Genomic DNA, 17,310 nt, shown 5'->3' with positions numbered 1-17,310 from the left:
TTGGCTGGACTGCGTTTCCCAGGGGGCCGCGCGGCGCGCCCACTTCCGGCGGGAGGCACGGGACCCGGAAGCGGCCGCGGGGCGGCGAATCCCGCGGCGACAGGTCGGTCGGAGGGCGGCGGGAGCATGCTGGGCGGCCGGCGGCCCGCGGTGCGCGGTGCGTTCGTTCCCCCGCGGCGGTGGCGGCGGCGCGAGACGGCTCTTGCGTGAGCGGCGGCGGCCGGAGTGGCCGGCGGCGCGCCGGGCGGGCGGCGGGGCCCGCGGCTGCGAGGCGGGCCGGGCCGGGGTGGGCGCCGCTCTCGGCCCGGGGGGCGGCGGCGCCATGTGGAGCGGTCGCAGCTCCTTCACCAGCCTGGTCGTGGGCGTGTTCGTGGTGTACGTGGTGCACACCTGCTGGGTCATGTACGGCATCGTCTACACCCGGCCGTGCGGCAGCGACGGCAACTGCATCCAGCCCTACCTGGCGCGGAGGCCCAAGCTGCAGGTGAGCGCCGAGGAGGTGCGGCGGCGGGGACTACCTGGGGGCCGGGCTGGGGCCCCTTCTTGCCGAGCCAGGTCCAGGACGGCCCCCCAGCCCCACTTGCTCCAGGTCTTGGTGCATGGTGGCTCCGGGAGGGCTCGGGGCGCCGCCCCCTTACCCCTCGTCCCGCCTCTTGAAGGCGCCCGGGTCCCTGCCCTGTTCTGCTCAGCTGCACGCCTCAGTAGCTTGTTGGCAGTGGACACAGCAGATCCCTTCCTGGCGCGATGGGAGCTAAAGTGAAACTTTTTCCCATTTGGTAGCTGGTCAGATTGCCACCGCGGGTGTAGCAGTTGGATGCGTGTTTTCTGCCGAGGGGGGGTGTGGGGGGTCCTTGCAGAGCTAACTTTCTTGACGCTCCTTTCCAGCTCAGCGTGTACACCACCACGCGGTCCAACCTTGGTGCTGAAAATAACGTGGATCTGGTCTTGAACGTGGAAGACTTTGACGTGGAGTCGAAATTTGAGAGGTATGATTGGGGGACAGCGCGTGCCAGTGATGGGGTAAGTGCTGGTAACGTTTAGGTTGTGGAAAAGGCAGCGTCATGTGTAAGGAAGTTAGCGTGGAGAACACTGTTCCCTTCTGTCTCGTGAGTGGGGCGGCTTTTAACTGCCCTCGTTTGTGATACGTAAACTAGCCAAGTTTTGCTCTACGTGAAAGTAGGAGGTGATGAGTTTGTCCCTTAAAAGGTAGCTTCCAGGGGCGCCTGGGTGGCTCAGTCGGTTAAGCGTCCGACTTCGGCTCAGGTCACGATCTCACAGTATGTGAGTTCGAGCCCCGCGTCGGGCTCTGTGCTGACTGCTCAGAGCCTGGAGCCTGTTTCAGATTCTGTGTCTCCCTCTCTCTCTGACCCTCCTCCGTTCATGCTCTGTCTCTCTGTCTCAAAAATAAATAAACGTTAAAAAAAAAAAAAAATTAAAAAAAAAGGTAGCTTCCAGTGTCCGACGGTCCCAGGATGCACGGCAGCCATGGGCGTTTCCAGAGGAGGAGATGAGGTGGGGGTGACGTGGCTTCCCACAGCAGACAGCTTGTCTCTTTCTTCCTGGCGAAAGTTGCCAGTTAGGTCAGCGTAGTGATGCAAATGCTCAGGTACGAAGAGGGAGCGTGGGAAGTTATACTTGCTGTGTCGTTCTAGTTTTAAGATTTCAGAAGTAGAAGTCGAAAAGCAACCTGCTTGTCCGGGGTCCCCTTTTTTCCTGTGTGTCGTCTGGGTGATTTCACACAAAATAGCGGGAATGTGCGGTGCGTCGGCACGAGCGTCCTCTGGCCAGCCTGCCCCGTTCGAGAGCTGCGGGAGGCCGTGCAGCAGACAGGGGAGATACGTGCGGTTGGGGTCAGCCACTGCCTGCCTGGCCACGTGAGCCCTGTGACCAAGGCGAGTTCCTGCCTCCCCTGAGCGCTGCGAAACGTAGGCAGGAAATGCTGCCCGTGGTTTTAGAAAACGGTCTGTGAGCATCTGCACTTTCAGGATTTCGGTAAAGTCTTTGCAGGTGGGTGCGTTTTCGGTACGTCTGAGCTAAAATTAATTTGAAACGGCATGATTTATAGAGGTACTTGGGTAACCCGTGCTGTGTGCACGTACAAGGCAGCTGACACGCACGTGCTTGTAAAACGGTCGTTTCTTTTGTTTTAGGACGGTTAACGTTTCCGTACCAAAGAAAACTAGAAATAACGGGACGTTGTACGCGTACATCTTCCTCCATCATGCTGGCATTCTGCCGTGGCATGATGGGAAGCAGGTGCACCTGGTGAGCCCTCTGACCACCTACATGGTTCCCAAACCGGAAGAGGTCAACCTGCTCACGGGTGAATCCATCACACAGGTGAGTGTGCCTGTAGGTCGCCGACCGACTGAGGCCTGCGCTCTCCCTGTGGAGTTCACACCCACAGGTTTCTGCACGCGCAGCTTACACCGGGAGCTGGGGTGACCGTTGGGAAGGGAAACAGCGTGATGTAGGGACAAGCACGTCTGTCTTTCAGCAGAATTGCTTCCTGTGACTCGCAGGTAAATTTGATGCCAAGTTAGTGACGTAGGCTCTAAGCGGTGCAATGACAGGTTACTTCTCAGGCCCTGGGCCCTCTCAGCCTCCAGGGAGTGTGTGTGCACCCCATCAAGGTGTGGGGCCGCGGCCTTCGCTCACAGCTGGGGGACTCACTGCCCCGTGTGTAGGGCAGGACGGCACTTGGGCGCGTCTTCTCAGTTGTCATTTGTGATTACGGGACAGATACCTGTACTGCACACGTCCCATACCACTGTGAAAAGCCGTGTGTACGAGGCGACTAGAGTGGCTTAAGTGGTTATGGACGATACTGTGGGTAAAGCGGAGGAATTCTGTCTTTGGGTCTGTGCGGACCAGAAGGTGAGCTCGTTTACAGATGGGAAGCGTCTGTGAGGCTGCCCCATGCTGGGTCTCCTCGGAAGGACTCCCTCGGCTGCTGTTTCTTGGGGGGACTGTACGGCCCCGCCTCTCGGGGCCTTCCTAGGGAGTCAGTGAGGTGGTGGGTGTCAGCGTGAAGTCATCTCTGCAACATACAAATAAACGTCTGCGGTTCGTATTACTTAGAAAACCATTCTTGACGTAACTTACCGGAGCCGTATTCTATCTATTTTGGTGGGAGATACACGAAATGGTCCTGCAGGGTGGAATTTGTCAGTTAGATCTGGGAGATCTTCCTGGCAGTCGTAGCTCCTTTGCTGAATAGAGCTCTGTGTGCGACTGACGCCCAGCCCTGACCCTGTCTTTGCAGACGACGTGACGGACCGGGCCTAGGGCCAGTGTCCTCCGTCTCGCTGCCAGCTGCAGGGGCTGTGAGCTCCGATTGCCTGCCCCCTCCTGCAGGTGTCCCGGGACTCCCTCTTCTCATGGTCCCCGCTCAGGCTGGGGATCTAAATGACAACCCTCTGGCTCGTGTTAAGAGAAGGAAGTGAGGGGTGCCGCTCTGGGGGAGCGGCGGTCATGCCTCCACCCGGCACTGGGCTTTCCCTGCTGAGCCACTCATTTCCTTTAGCAGCAGATAGAGGCAGAGAAGAAGCCACCGAGTGCCCTGGACGAGCCTGTTTCTCACTGGAGACCAAGACTGACACTGAACGTGATGGTGGACGACTTTGTCTTTGACGGGGCCTCCCTGCCTGCCGACGTGCATCGGTACATGAAGATGTAAGCACCGCTGGGCCCACCGGGGAGGAGGGTGGCTCTTCGCAGCGCACGCCCCCGTGCCCAGCCTCGAGCTGGCGGTGCAGGAGTGGCCCCGGTGTGCGGGGTGTGGAGGACACCTGGGGGTCCCTGGCCCACCAGAATCCAGAAATGGGGGCCCGCAGTGCTGCCTCGAGCACCCCTGAACCTCTCGAGGTCTTGCTGGCAGAGACTGCCACCAGGGCGTGAGACCGTGTCGTGCTGCACCCCCTGAGACTTTTGTCCCATCTGCGTACTGATTACCTCTGTTAGGACCGCGTGTTTCGTTTTAACTTGACTTGTTTACGTTAACTTAAAAACTAGTCTCTGGATCGTTACGTTTAGTCATTAGCATCGCTAGTTAAACATAAGCGTTGAAATTGTGTGAATAACTTAGACCGCCTTGCATTTTGGGGGAGCCCGCTGTTAAAGTAAGATCTGTTACCGATGTCACGCAGCACCTAAAAATGGTTGCAGTAAGACTTGTCTTCCTTCACGTGTTAGTTGTAAACGTGCTATCGTCGTGAGGGTTTTTTCTTTTTAACGCGTATATGTCATTTTTGAGCGTGCAGAACAGTCACGTAATTAGAAACGTAAACGGTACAAAGGGTCACGGAAAGCCCCCCACTCCTGTTCTCTGGCCCCCACCGCCTCCAAGGTACGGAAGGCAGGTGGGTTTTTATTTCCACTCTCCCTCTGCATCCCTGACCATCCCGCATCCGGGCACAGATGGGCCTGTCACTCTTTTGCGGCCTGGATGGTGTTCCGCTCTGTGGCCACTGGGGTTTCCCTCCCACGGCTGTGACTTCAGGGAAGAACAGCTGGTGAGAGCCCTCGGCTTCTGTGGGCAAGGTGTGTCCTGGGGCTGTGTGCCCAGAGACACCCGAGGACATGGGCGGGATTTCTCCACGCTGCGTCTCCGAGCCGCGTCTGATTCCTCTAATAGTGAAAGTGTTCATGGTGACTCTGGGAACTGCTTGATCCCCCAGGATCCAGCTCGGGAAGACCGTGCACTACCTCCCTATCCTGTTCATCGACCAGCTCAGCAATCGGGTGAAGGACCTCATGGTAAGTGTGGCTCCTCTGGGCTGCTGTCGCCCCGCAGGAGCTTGCTGCGTCTTTCTGACTTGGCAGAGCTGTGCTCCGGGTCTGCCTCTGACTCCCTTCCTGAGCCCCTGTGCTCTCTGTGGTGGAAGGCTCTGGAACAGTTCTGTATTAAGTGCTTGGATGGCGAGTCTCAGAGCTCATTGGAGAGCCGAGTGTCGCTCAAACAGTTCATGCGGGTTTTTCCATCAAGCCCTAGTTGTTTGGCTCAAAGGCACAGATGGGCTCAGAGGGGCTGCTGAGCAAACTGCTCCCTTTAGAGCTGGCCCCACACAGTGTCACCGCCTGTCTTGGAGCCCGCAGTTGTTCCCCCCGACCCCGGGTGGCCCTGGGCAGGGCTGAGTGTGGGAGTGGAGGGGAGCTGGCACCCTGCCCTGCAGGGTGGATTGGAGGGCCAGTGCAGGACGGCTGACTTCCGGGCAGTGACAACAGCAGTGACCGTTGACACGGAGGGTCACCTACGGTGCCCCAGGCACCGTGCCGAGCACTTCACAAACGTCCCCGGGGTCTCGCCCCATGGGCTGTGGAGCTGTGGCACGAGCCGGACCGGTCGCCCTCCCCGTGACTCCTGGCCGCCATCCCAGTCTGTGGGCGTTTACCACGCGCTGGAGTCCGTGCTCCTTGCTCACAGACGAGACAGCCTGGGCACGGAGAGCTCGGGTCCCCGTGGGATGCACGGCAGTGAGCGGAAAAGGAGGCACCTGACCCGGGGCCCAGCCTCGCGGGCCCCCGCCCCAGCTCTGCCTCCCCCTGCTGACCAAGGAGCTCAGAAATGACCGTCACACTGAATTGCTGTTCACTGAGGCCCCACGGGGTCCTTAACACGCGGGGTCCTGCGCTTCCTTTGGGGGTGCCACCTAGACCTACGGGGCTCGTCGGCCCCGGGCAGACCGTCATCCTCCCTCCTGCTGTGTGCAGACCTGGGGCCGGGCCAGTTCTGCCGAAGCGCGTGGTCAGCTCTCCGGGGGCCCGGGGCTGCCATGGTGCGGGCAGTGGTGTGGAGAGGCTGCTGGCTGGCTGGGCCGTTGGAGCTCCGAGGCCGCGTCTGCAGGGCGCCTGCGCTCTCCTCATCATGTGGGTTTAGTGGCCTCGTGACGTGGCACTGCTATTTGGACGTGGAAACAAGCTCACGGGCCGCCGGCGTTTCCTGTGGCGTCTTCGTGACACGAATGCTTTGTCTGGATCAGGGCTGCTTTCTGGAAGGAACGCCATCTTTGGGGAACAGCTAATCTGCTGGGGTTTAGACAGTGGCACCTGTGTGGGTGGGGTTGGCCCATGCCTGCCTGCCCTGGAGCCAGTGCGCCACTGTGGTGTGAGGGGGCCCGGTGCCTGGGCCCCAGCGCCTGGGCCTGGCGTCTGGTCAGTCCTGCTGAGGGGGGGGCCCTGGGCCTGGCATCTGGTCAGTTCTCGTGGGGGGGGGGGGGGGGGGCCTGGCGTCTGGTCAGTCCTCGTGTGGGTGGCCTGGTGCCTGGGCCTGGCATCTGGTCAGTCCTGGTCCACTCCTGTTGCTGGACTGGCCACGTCGGTGTTCACCCAGGAGGGTCTGCCGAGTGAGCTGTGGGTAGAATCAGGTGGCACCATGTTCACACGATGGGGCGTGTGGTGCCCGTGGACTCACCGGCCCCTGGAGGCGTGGAAGGCCGCTGCAGCCAGCGTGGGCCGCCAGACCCCACGACCACAGCCGCTCGCAGCTGCCCCTTGCCTCCGCACACACTTAGGTCAGGTGTCACATCTTCCTGAGGCTTTCTGTTGTCCCCTGCGGGGGCAGGCCAACCCTCCACAAGTCAGTCTCTCCGGGAGCATTCAGCCCACACACCGGGGCCCCACGTGCCACCCGCCAGGTTTCCCTTCCCTGCGGAGAGGTGTGGAGGCTCCGTGGGGCCCGTGCCCGGCTCGTCCGCAAGAGCAGGTTCCTGGTGCATGCCGGTGCTGCTCGTGCCGAGAGGCTGGGGTACAGGGCCAAGCCGACACGGGGGTTCGAGAGATACGGGGTTCAGGTGGCAGAGGAGACGAGAACACGTTGCTCAGAAAAGCTTTGAGCCCAGGATGAGGGCGAGTGGAGAGAGGTGGGAGCCTCGCCTCCCCCCCACCCCCCGCCCCCTGGGATGGGGAACAGACGGTAGTCGAGTAGGCCCAGGGGTGCAGCGTCGGCCTCCGGTGCACGGAGCCGTGGTCGGTGGGGTGAGCCGTGGGGTGAGTGCCCGGCAGCGGGTGGGGGCAGGCGGCGGACCTGGGAAGGGCGCGGCCTCACTGCCCTGCTGTCCTTCCCGCCAGGTCATAAACCGCTCCAGCACCGAGCTGCCCCTCACCGTGTCCTACGACAAGATCTCACTGGGGAGGCTGCGCTTCTGGATCCACATGCAGGACGCCGTGTACTCCCTGCAGCAGTTCGGTGAGGCCACGGGCCGACCTTTACTTCCGGGTCCGGGAAGCCGTGCTCAGGCTCCAGCCTCGGTGCCTCCTGCTGGTGTCCTTGACCGTGGCTCCCGTCAGCGCGTCGGGTTTCCGCTCTCAGTGCTGAGAGCCGTCCTCGTCTGTGGCCGTGAGCGTGAGGCACGTGTCTGGCGTCGGATGTCGCTGACCTGGCTCGCCTCGTGCTGTTTCCTTTTCCGTTCAGGGTTTTCAGAGAAAGACGCTGATGAAGTGAAAGGCATTTTTGTCGACACCAACTTGTATTTCTTAGCTCTGACCTTCTTCGTCGCCGCATTTCATGTGAGTGGGCACCGGGCCGGGGGTTTGCGTGGTGCGGCCTGGCGACCTGAGACTTTGTGGCCGCCACGCTGGGGGTCCCTCTCCCGGCTCAGGACGGGGTGTCTGCACCTGGGGCGCTGATCACCTTAAGGACTTGGGGTTTGTCTGCTGGCCCTGGAGGTCATCTTGAAAAGAAATCCAGACTCCACGAGATCAGTGAATGGCTTTGCAAAATAAGTATCTCATCGTATAATTCTAGCGCAGTGGTTTCGATGTTGAAAACCCAGCCTTTGCGTAGAATCCCTTTTTGAGCGTGGAGTCTTACAGCTGGTGGAGGAAAGCTGTCCCCCACGTGGCAGCCGTGCTAGATCTGAGGTCAAGGTGGGCAGGCGTGGGCCCCCAGTGCCTGGAGATTGGCTGCCAGTCTGGCTAAACTTCCCAAAACCATGCTGGGAAATAGTGGTTTTGTTAAAGGAGCAGGGTGTGAGAATGAGCCCGTGTGCACGGCCTGGGCACCAGGTCAGAGCCGGCAGCACCTGGCGAGGGCGCCGGGACGTGTGGCCCACGACGACGGCGGTCAGATGCCCCGCGGTCCCGGCATGCTGGGTGGGGCACGAGGCCGTGGGTTTCCGAGGTGTGGCGTGTGGCATCCGCCTGGCTGTGTCCTTGCGATCCGGGTCCCGTGCACACCTGTGCTCTCGCTCGGCAGAGACGAGCCGTCGGAGCGACACGAACTGGACGTTGCCATCCTCTTCTCTTTCCAGCTTCTGTTTGACTTCTTGGCGTTTAAAAATGACATCAGTTTCTGGAAGAAGAAGAGGAGCATGATTGGAATGTCCACCAAAGCAGGTAGGCGCCCTCAACTTTCGGCCGTTCCCAGAGCGCCGTGTCCTGTTGATGGATACGGATCTCTAGGCTTCACTTTGGAGCTTGGGGTCTGCGGTCGTCTCTGGTCCGTGCCAGTCAGGGAGCCGGCTCTCGCGCGGGCGGCGCCTGCGAGCCTGGACCCTAACATGGTGCGGAGGGGCTGTCTGTGGCGTGTGAACCCGAGGCCACGCGCCAGGCCCCCCCCGGCAGTGACACCAACGCGGGATCTTGGCCTCCATCTGTTTGGCTGCTAATCAAGCGTCTCAAGAGGCAGTTCTTTTCCTTCCACAGAAATGACGTGCCCAGGGGTGGTCCGGGCACCTGGGCTGGCCCCCGGTGTCAGCCGGGTCTCACATCCTCCTGTCCTCTGGTGTCCTTCGGGGGGCACAGGGCCCCTGCTGAGTCCTCCGGCCCTTCCTGGGGAGCAGCCGTGAGCGGGGCTCGTGGGTCCCCGTCGGTGCACACGGGGCAGCCAGGTGTCCCCCTAGCAGGCACCCACGGGGGTTGGCCCCGCCGCTCCTGCCCCGCGAGAGGCCCTTAGGAAGGTGCATGTTTTCAGTCAGTTGTAGCGTTTTGTAAAGTTCGGTCTTCATGGAGAAGGTATAGTTTTTAAAAGATGAGTTTCTCACGGAGCTGGGAGGGAAACAGGTAAGGGGAAGAGATCAAGGAGGCGGGTTCTAATCCCCACCAGTGACCCCTCTGGTCAGCGTGCTCTCTGTGTGTTTGTGTACCTGCACACACGTTTCTGTAGCAAAGGGGAGCTTGCGTTCCGTGCTGTGGCCTCTGTGGTCGCTGTAGAACATTTGCACGTCACACACACCTTGTCCGGTGCAGTGGATGGAGGGGGTGAAACCCTTGAAGCTTTGTGTACGCTGTGGGGGGGGTACGGGTAGGGGGGTGAGTGTGCACGTGGGGGGGTGGGGGCGTGATGGGACCTGTCAGGTGGGGTGTGGACAGGGCGCGGCCGGCCGCTCAGCGCAGCCCCCTGCCCTGCCCCCAGTGCTCTGGCGTGGATTCAGCACAGTGGTCATCTTCCTGTTCCTGCTGGACGAGCAGACGAGCCTGCTGGTGCTGGTCCCCGCGGGCATTGGGGCCGCCATCGAGGTGAGTCGTGTGGCTGTGCTCGGCCGCACCCGGTCCCGAACCACGGGAGAGACGTGGCCCTGCCGGAGGCAGGGAGGGGCGTAGCAGCTGCCGCAGTTCCGGAATGCCAGAGCCCGGCTGCCAAGGGCCCTGTCGCTGGGGTTGGAGCTTCTGCCCATCACACCTGTCCACGCGACGTGTTTTACCAGGGCAGGCAGGGAGCCACACGACTTGTGCCGCCCACCGCATGAGGCCGTGTGGGACGTGGTGCCCCGTGACAGCCCGGGCCGAGCTGGGCTCGGAGAGCGGTTCCGTGGGGCGGGTGGCTTTGGGCCGGGACACGGCGGGGAGCAGAGGGGGTGGCGGGCTGGGATGTTCTCTGGCCTCCGGGGCTGCCCTGTCCCGGGCCTCAGCCCCGGCCACAGTTCTCCGCCCTACCCGTGCGCTGTGGGCACCGGCACGTGTGGCCGTTGGGCCAGAGACCGCACTTGGTCTGCCCGTGAGCCGTGCCGCGAGGACCACCCCCCCCCCCCCCGTAGCCACCCGTCACAGCGCGGAGACCCAGCTCACCGGGTTGTGGAGGCGGGTCCCCCGAAGACGGCAGGACTCAGGGCAGAGGCGAGGGGCCTTGCAGTGACCACCTGGGAGAAGGGGCCGGTGAATCAGGCAGGAAGGATGGGCCGGGAAGGGGGCCCGGCCCAGAGGACGGCAGCCAGGCCGAGTGCCGGTTCCCTCGGTGCAGAGGGCGGCCGAGCTCAATGTTGGCGTGGAGCCCATGAGCACCGGTCAAGCCTGCTGGTGTGACCAGTCAAGGCTAGGGGCGCAGGCAGGCACACACTGTGGTCCGTCACCTCCCGGGGGTGAGTTCTGGGGACTCCTGGGTCTCAGAGCCGTGAAAGTGTGTTTCGCGTTCTTTCTTTCAGCTGTGGAAGGTGAAAAAGGCCTTGAAGATGAGTGTTGTTTGGAGAGGCCTGAGACCACACTTCCAGGTGGGCATTTGTGCGGTAACAACTGTCCCCCCAGCCCATCTGCCCCTGGACGCTCTGTGCCTCCCCCCGCCCCACTCCTCGTCTGCCCCTTGGGTGGTCTGTGCCTCCCCTCACCCCCCCCCCCACCCTGTCTGCTCCCTGGACACTCTGTGCCTCCCCTGGCCCCCGTCTGCCCCCCTGGACGCTCTGTGCCTCCCCCCGCCCCACTCCTCGTCTGCCCCTTGGGTGGTTTGTGCCTCCCCTCGCCCCCCCCCCCCCCCCCCCCCGTCTGCTCCCTGGACGCTCTGTGCCTCCCCTGGCCCCCGTCTGCCCCCCTGGACTCTCTGTGCACCGCCCCTGCCCGCTCCCACCACCCCATCTGCCCTGGACGCTCTGTGCCTCCCCCCGCCCCACTCCTCGTCTGCCCCTTGGATGGTCTGTGCCTCCCCTCGCTCCCCCCCCCACCCTGTCTGCTCCCTGGACACTCTGTGCCTCCCCTGGCCCCCGTCTGCCCCCCTGGACGCTCTGTGCCTCCCCCCACCCCACTCCTCGTCTGCCCCTTGGGTGGTCTGTGCCTCCCCTCACCCCCCCCCACCCTGTCTGCTCCCTGGACACTCTGTGCCTCCCCTGGCCCCCGTCTGCCCCCCTGGACGCTCTGTGCCTCCCCCCGCCCCACTCCTCGTCTGCCCCTTGGGTGGTTTGTGCCTCCCCTCGCCCCCCCCCCCCCCCCCGTCTGCTCCCTGGACGCTCTGTGCCTCCCCTGGCCCCCGTCTGCCCCCCTGGACTCTCTGTGCACCGCCCCTGCCCGCTCCCACCACCCCATCTGCCCTGGACGCTCTGTGCCTCCCCCCGCCCCACTCCTCGTCTGCCCCTTGGATGGTCTGTGCCTCCCCTCGCTCCCCCCCCCACCCTGTCTGCTCCCTGGACACTCTGTGCCTCCCCTGGCCCCCGTCTGCCCCCCTGGACGCTCTGTGCCTCCCCCCGCCCCACTCCTCGTCTGCCCCTTGGGTGGTCTGTGCCTCCCCTCACCCCCCCCCACCCTATCTGCTCCCTGGACACTCTGTGCCTCCCCTGGCCCCCGTCTGCCCCCCTGGACGCTCTGTGCCTCCCCCCGCCCCACTCCTCGTCTGCCCCTTGGGTGGTTTGTGCCTCCCCTCGCTCCCCTCCCCCCCCCCGTCTGCTCCCTGGATGCTCTGTGCCTCCCCTGGCCCCCGTCTGCCCCCCTGGACTCTCTGTGCACCGCCCCTGCCCGCTCCCACCACCCCATCTGCCCTGGACACTCTGTGCCTCCCCCCGCCCCACTCCTCGTCTGCCCCTTGGATGGTCTGTGCCTCAGCTCGCTCCCCCCCCCACCCTGTCTGCTCCCTGGACACTCTGTGCCTCCCCTGGCCCCCGTCTGCCCCCCTGGACGCTCTGTGCCTCCCCCCGCCCCACTCCTCGTCTGCCCCTTGGATGGTCTGTGCCTCCCCTCGCTCCCCCCTCCACCCCATCTGCCCCTGGACGCTCTGTGCCTCCCCCCGCCCCACTCCTCGTCTGCCCCTTGGATGGTCTGTACCTCCCCTCACCCCCCCCCCCCACCCTGTCTGCTCCCTGGACGCTCTGTGCCTCCCCTGGCCCCCGTCTGCCCCCCTGGACACTCTGTGCCTCCCCCCGCCCCACTCCTCGTCTGCCCCTTGGGTGGTTTGTGCCTCCCCTCGCCCCTCCCCCCCCCACCCTGTCTGCTCCCTGGACGCTCTGTGCCTCCCCTGGCCCCCGTCTGCCCCCCTGGACTCTCTGTGCACCGCCCCTGCCCGCTCCCACCACCCCATCTGCCCTGGACGCTCTGTGCCTCCCCCCGCCCCACTCCTCGTCTGCCCCTTGGATGGTCTGTACCTCCCCTCGCCCCCCCCCCCCCCCCCGTCTGCTCCCTGGACGCTCTGTGCCTCCCCTGGCCCCCGTCTGCCCCCCTGGACTCTCTGTGCACCGCCCCTGCCCGCTCCCACCACCCCATCTGCCCTGGATGCTCTGTGCCTCCCCCCGCCCCACCCCTACCAGCAGTCACCTTGTTCCTTTGTGTGCCGGTCGCCAGCCCATTCTCATGTCCCAGAGTGTCTGCCCTGCGGCTGCTAGCTGTGCCCCAATCAGACGCCGCACTCGGGGGCTGGTGATCCTTGGGCCACCTGGCCAGCCTCCGGCTCCGAGCCCCCCCTCGGCAGACACAGGTGGCATCGTGCGGTGGAGGCCGGTCCCCTGGCAGCCCTGAAGTCTCCTGGCGGGCCAGCGTGGGCAGCGGCTAGTGTGGGCCCCACGTGGGCATCCCCGTCAGGGACAGAGTGCTCCCCCTGCCCTGACGGAATGGGGTGCAGGCGTGCTGGGCTCTGGGCCCTCTTCCCGTGCCCGCAGGCCAGTGTGGTGCTGCCCGGTGCCCCGTCCCCGCTGGAGCCCAGCACGTGGTGCTGCTCTGGGTTGGCCCTTGCCCCCGGTGACAAGATTTTGCTGCGCCTCCGGGCAGACGGGCTGGGCTGGGGTGCAGCAGCATTTTGGGGTCTGTGGTCCTGAGCCTGACTCCTGCTGGGATGGACCCGGATCCAGGGAAGCTCAACACCCTGTCGAGGACGGGAAACTGGGGACCGGGACAGAGTTTGTCCTGTTGGGAACTGCCTCTGTGAGTCTGCCTTCACTGACCTGAGTGCAGTGCAGGGGTGTGGCCATCACCGTGATTGCTGGGGGGGTGTGTGGCCCAACAGGACACACTGGCGGGTGTGCCTCTGCACACGCGGCATGTGTCTGGGCCCCGGGTGACCCTGATTGCGGGGAGGTGGCTGTAGGGGGCCGCCTGGGCTGAGCCCCCTGCACCGCACAGCTGGGCTGTGCGCACCTGCCGGTCCGTGTGCAGCTGTCCCCGCCAGCGGCCTGGAACTAACGGGACTGTGTTGGGTTCTGTGACAGTTTGGCACTTACAGCGAGTCCGAGAGGAAGACAGAGGAGTACGACACTCAGGTGAGTGGTGGGGGTGGGAGGGGATGCCAGTCAGCCTGGGCTCTCGGACTTGGGGGCAGGCTCCGGGGCGGCTCCACGTCCCGGCCTCGCAGGAAAGCCGGGCCCGGTCTTCGCGGGCGGTCGGGAGGCCTCCTCCTCTCCTGTAATGAGATTTATTTCTGGGGAGTTTGCGGTACGTGCTGTGATCTCCCGTGGTCACCGAGACCCCGGTGACCCTCATCATCCCCAACCCCCCTGTGCGGGTGTAGCTGCAGCTTTCGGGTTGCCCGGAGACGGCTCCCTCGTGGGGACGGTGTTCCTTGCCGCTCGGACGGGCACGTGTTTGTGTGCCAGGGCCGAGGCAAAGCTCAGGGTCAGCATGGTGACGAGCCCCAGCCCCCGAGGGCACTCCGTGCACACGGCTCTAGCCGGGCGTCTCCAGATCCGTTTCCCATCGCTCCTGATCAGTGACCGGGTGTTCACAAGCCGGACGGATGCTGTGAACGTCCGTGCGGCATCAGGCCTAGCTTCTGGAGCCTCGTTCTGCAGGCGTCCGCCGTCCCAGCACCGTCCCGACTCGGTTCCCCAAGGTCGTTGGCCTGTGTGCCCTCCTTGCCGGTTCCCCTGTCCGGACTCAGGTCCCCAAGGTCGTGGCCCATGTGCCCTCCTTGCCGGTTTCCCCGTTGCGAGTTGGCTTGTCACAGAGGCTCCATGTTCCCGGCAGGCCATGAAGTACCTCTCCTATCTTCTCTACCCCCTGTGCATCGGTGGCGCCGTCTACTCCCTGCTGAACGTCAAGTATAAGAGGTAGGACGTGCCAGCCTCCGTGCTTCAGCCAGGGATGCCCCTGGGCCTCCGTGCCGGGCCTGCCCCTCCTCCCCCACCCACCCCGCCCGGGAGACACACGGCCCGGCCAGAGGGCACAAGGCCGGCACGTGGTATTCCCCAGGCCTGTTCCCCAGCAGCAGGCACGGAGATGCAGGTGTCCGGGCCCTGGTGTCAGGAACGAGGGCGGACGTGTCTGGCGAGGGGAGCCTAGGGCGGGTGGCCCGGCCGCTGCGTTCGGGACACGGGAGCCCCGGAGACGCGACCCTGAGGGCTGGGGGTTCTGACGGAGGACACCGGCCAGCTCAGCCCTGCAGCTACCACCTCACGCTTGCGCTCCGGGAAGAGGGCTGTCCCCGCGGGTCCCCCCACCAGCACTGCGGTTTCCGGGGGGACGGGCGCCGCGGGACAGAGGCAGTGATCACGGTGTCTCTCTTGCAGCTGGTACTCTTGGCTGATCAATAGCTTCGTCAACGGTGAGTTGTGGGGATTCGGCTCCGCCAGTAGCACCTGTGGCTGTTCCTTGTGGTTCCCGCACGTGGCCCGTGTGGTTCGAGGACGGGCAGGCAGGGCCTCTGCTGCCAGCCACCCCTGCTCCCTTTGGCGGGGCCCCCCCGACACCTGGTCTGTCTGCGGTGGCCCCGCTCAGGCTGCCCGTGAAAACGGTTTGGGGCGGGCGGGAAGTAACGCCGTCCGACGTGCAATTTCCGAGGGCGGCCACGGGGTCCGTGAGCCCTGTGCGTGGGCTGGGTCTGCATCCTCGGAGGGCACAGACCCAGGACCTGACGGGCCTGGCTTCCTCGCGGGCACTCGTGGGCCCGAGCCGTCTGCGCAGAACACGGTGACAGGCAGCCGCGCTGGGTGGTGGGCGGGGCCGCTGGCAGAGAGCCGGTCTCTGAAGATGGACCCGGGGCCACCCCAGCCTGCCATCCTTCTCCCCAGGGGTGTACGCCTTCGGCTTCCTCTTCATGCTGCCCCAGCTCTTCGTCAACTACAAGGTAAGACCACGCCCTCCCCGCGCTCGCCCGCGTCCTCCCTACGCCGGCCGCTGATCTGCCGCGTCTCGCCCCCCAGATGAAGTCGGTGGCGCACCTGCCCTGGAAGGCCTTCACCTACAAGGTCAGTGCCCCCCCCGCCCCCCCCCCCCCCCAACTTCTCAGGGCCACCACGCCCAGTGGAGGGGTTTTCTCAACCGCGGGCCCCCTGGTGGTGACTTAGGGACGCTGGTTCTCGAGCTGTCACAGCAGCACGAGACGAAGCCACATTCCTTTTCGGGGACACGCGCGAGAGCGCATACCCCCAGCCACCCCCAGAGGCCCACGTCCACACGCGGACGCAGACGCTGGGCTGGGGCACACCGGCCGGGCTGTGAAGTGCCGTGACACGCTTGTCAGGGCAGGTGGAATTAAGGTGTGTTTTCCTGTTCGTTCTGTGAAGTAAGACGAGTGGCTCCGAGGAGGAAGAAGCCGGGGTGTTCAGGGCAGCCCTCGTGGGGGTGCAGTATGTGGAGAACAGGGGTGCGCGAGGGGGCGCCTCGGTGTCCAGCGTCCTTCCGCACTCGCTCCTTTTCTCTTGTCTGTTGTCGCCGGGACCCCGCTGAGCGGTGAGAGGGTGATGGGCCCCGGCCCCTGGGTAGGTAGGCGTTCGTTCGGGAGACCCTGACGGCCGGTGTTCACACCTCCCCCGTCCCGCGTGGCAGGCCTTCAACACCTTCATCGACGACGTCTTTGCCTTCATCATCACCATGCCCACCTCCCACCGGCTGGCGTGTTTCCGGGACGACGTGGTGTTCCTCGTGTACCTGTACCAGCGATGGTGAGTGTGGCCGCCCCTCCCGGGTCTTCCTTGGGCACGGAGGCAGTTTGCAGGTGGCGTGTGTCACCTGCAAGGCCGAGTGAGAGACCACCCCACGGCCTAGTCGGGAAGGACGGGTCTCTGTCCGAGCGACTCGCTCAGTCCCGTGCCCCCCCCCCCCCCCCCCCCCCCCCCCCGCCCAGCGTGGCGGCAGTCGCCACGAGCACTGTCTGGAGGGCGCGGAGGGGCCGTCACCCCCGGGGCCTGGGGACAGGCACGGAGCTCCGTCCTGACAGTGAACACACGACAGGCCGGCACGAGGGGACGCCAGACATCCCTCCTGCGGCAACTTGGGGTCTTGCGTCCTAACTGCTGGGACTCCAGCCCCTTCGCGGATGGCAGAGCCCGGGGGCCTCTGTCCTTGCAGGCTGTACCCCGTGGATAAGAGCAGGGTGAACGAGTTCGGGGAGTCCTACGAGGAGAAGCCCCAGCGGAAGCCCCACGCGCATTGAGTCCCCACCCGGCCGCGTGCGGTCAGCCCCCGTGCGGCAGGGCTGGGTTGTCGGCGGAGTATTTTTGGACGCTTCTGGTGGAATTTCCTGGACGTTACACCGTGTGCATTGCCAAAACCTGAACGTTTCCCGTCGCCCCCCGAGTCCCTCTGCGTCGTGTCAGGGAGGGCTCCAGCGGACAGACTTCTGGCCCCCGCATCAGGCTCTGACCATCGGAGGCTCGGCACGGAGGGTGGGGAGCCCGGGCCAGGGGCCTCTCGAGGTGTCCGTGAGCGCTCCCCACACGCGCAGGTGGCTCTTTAAGTCCATTCCTTGGAGACTGGGATCAAATGGCTTTTTTCCTTTTTGTTTAAAATTTGACTATTTTAAAGCTTAATGTACGTATGTTTCTATTTTAAATAAATTTCTTTGGCTGTGACGTTTTTCCTGGCCCGGTGGAGCGTGTCTCCTCTGGCTCACTTTTCCTGTTCTCAGAAACCCACGCACGACGTGGGCTCACGTGTGCGCTTGCCACAGCAGCGGAGGTAAAGACCGCCTCCCCAGCTCTCGAATCGCAAACGTTCCTGAATCTCCGGTGTTGAACGTGTTTTGCACGGTCACCACCAGTCCCCCAGACGGTGTTTTTCAGAAATGCTCTGGGTTGAGGCGGAGATGAGCTGCGTGGCCGGGCGGGCCTGTGCTCCGTGTGGTTCTACGTGTCCGTGAGCACGCGGGCAGTGTGTGCCGTGGGGCTGGCTTTGAACTCCGTCTTCTGCTGTGTCCACCCTGGCGTTCTGGGCTCCTCCTCCCAGGGTACAAGGTGGGGCCAGTCGGGGTCT

At 64.2% G+C, this 17,310-nt stretch overlaps 1 protein-coding gene across 4 annotated transcripts; it reads left to right on the top strand.

Annotated features, from left to right (window-relative positions):
- Positions 1–41: 41 nt before the first annotated feature.
- On the top strand, positions 42–16,910 carry CLPTM1L (CLPTM1 like). Of its 4 annotated transcripts, none has more exons than XM_078444126.2 (17): positions 42–484; positions 886–986; positions 2,151–2,340; positions 3,527–3,675; positions 4,680–4,758; positions 7,069–7,186; positions 7,412–7,506; positions 8,250–8,334; positions 9,353–9,456; positions 10,359–10,424; positions 13,332–13,382; positions 14,086–14,168; positions 14,628–14,662; positions 15,129–15,184; positions 15,261–15,305; positions 15,886–16,001; positions 16,184–16,399. In XM_078444126.2, exons 1-17 carry the CDS (start codon positions 323–325, stop codon positions 16,347–16,349), a joined length of 1,701 nt encoding a protein of 566 aa, XP_078300252.2. In that variant the 5' UTR covers positions 42–322; the 3' UTR covers positions 16,350–16,399. The 4 variants fall into 4 exon arrangements, with proteins under 4 accessions (XP_078300252.2, XP_078300255.2, XP_078300258.2 ...); XM_078444129.2 differs by having other exon boundaries at positions 3,530–3,675; positions 16,184–16,398; XM_078444132.2 differs by lacking the exon at positions 16,184–16,399 and adding an exon at positions 16,408–16,910 and having other exon boundaries at positions 44–484; positions 3,530–3,675.
- Positions 16,911–17,310: the final 400 nt, after the last annotated feature.

This window comes from Panthera onca, chromosome A1 (assembly GCF_046562875.1).
Source record: "Panthera onca isolate mPanOnc1 chromosome A1, mPanOnc1 haplotype 2, whole genome shotgun sequence".
NCBI classification, from domain to species: domain Eukaryota; kingdom Metazoa; phylum Chordata; class Mammalia; order Carnivora; family Felidae; genus Panthera; species Panthera onca.
This window is presented reverse-complemented; position numbering and strand designations above follow the sequence as displayed.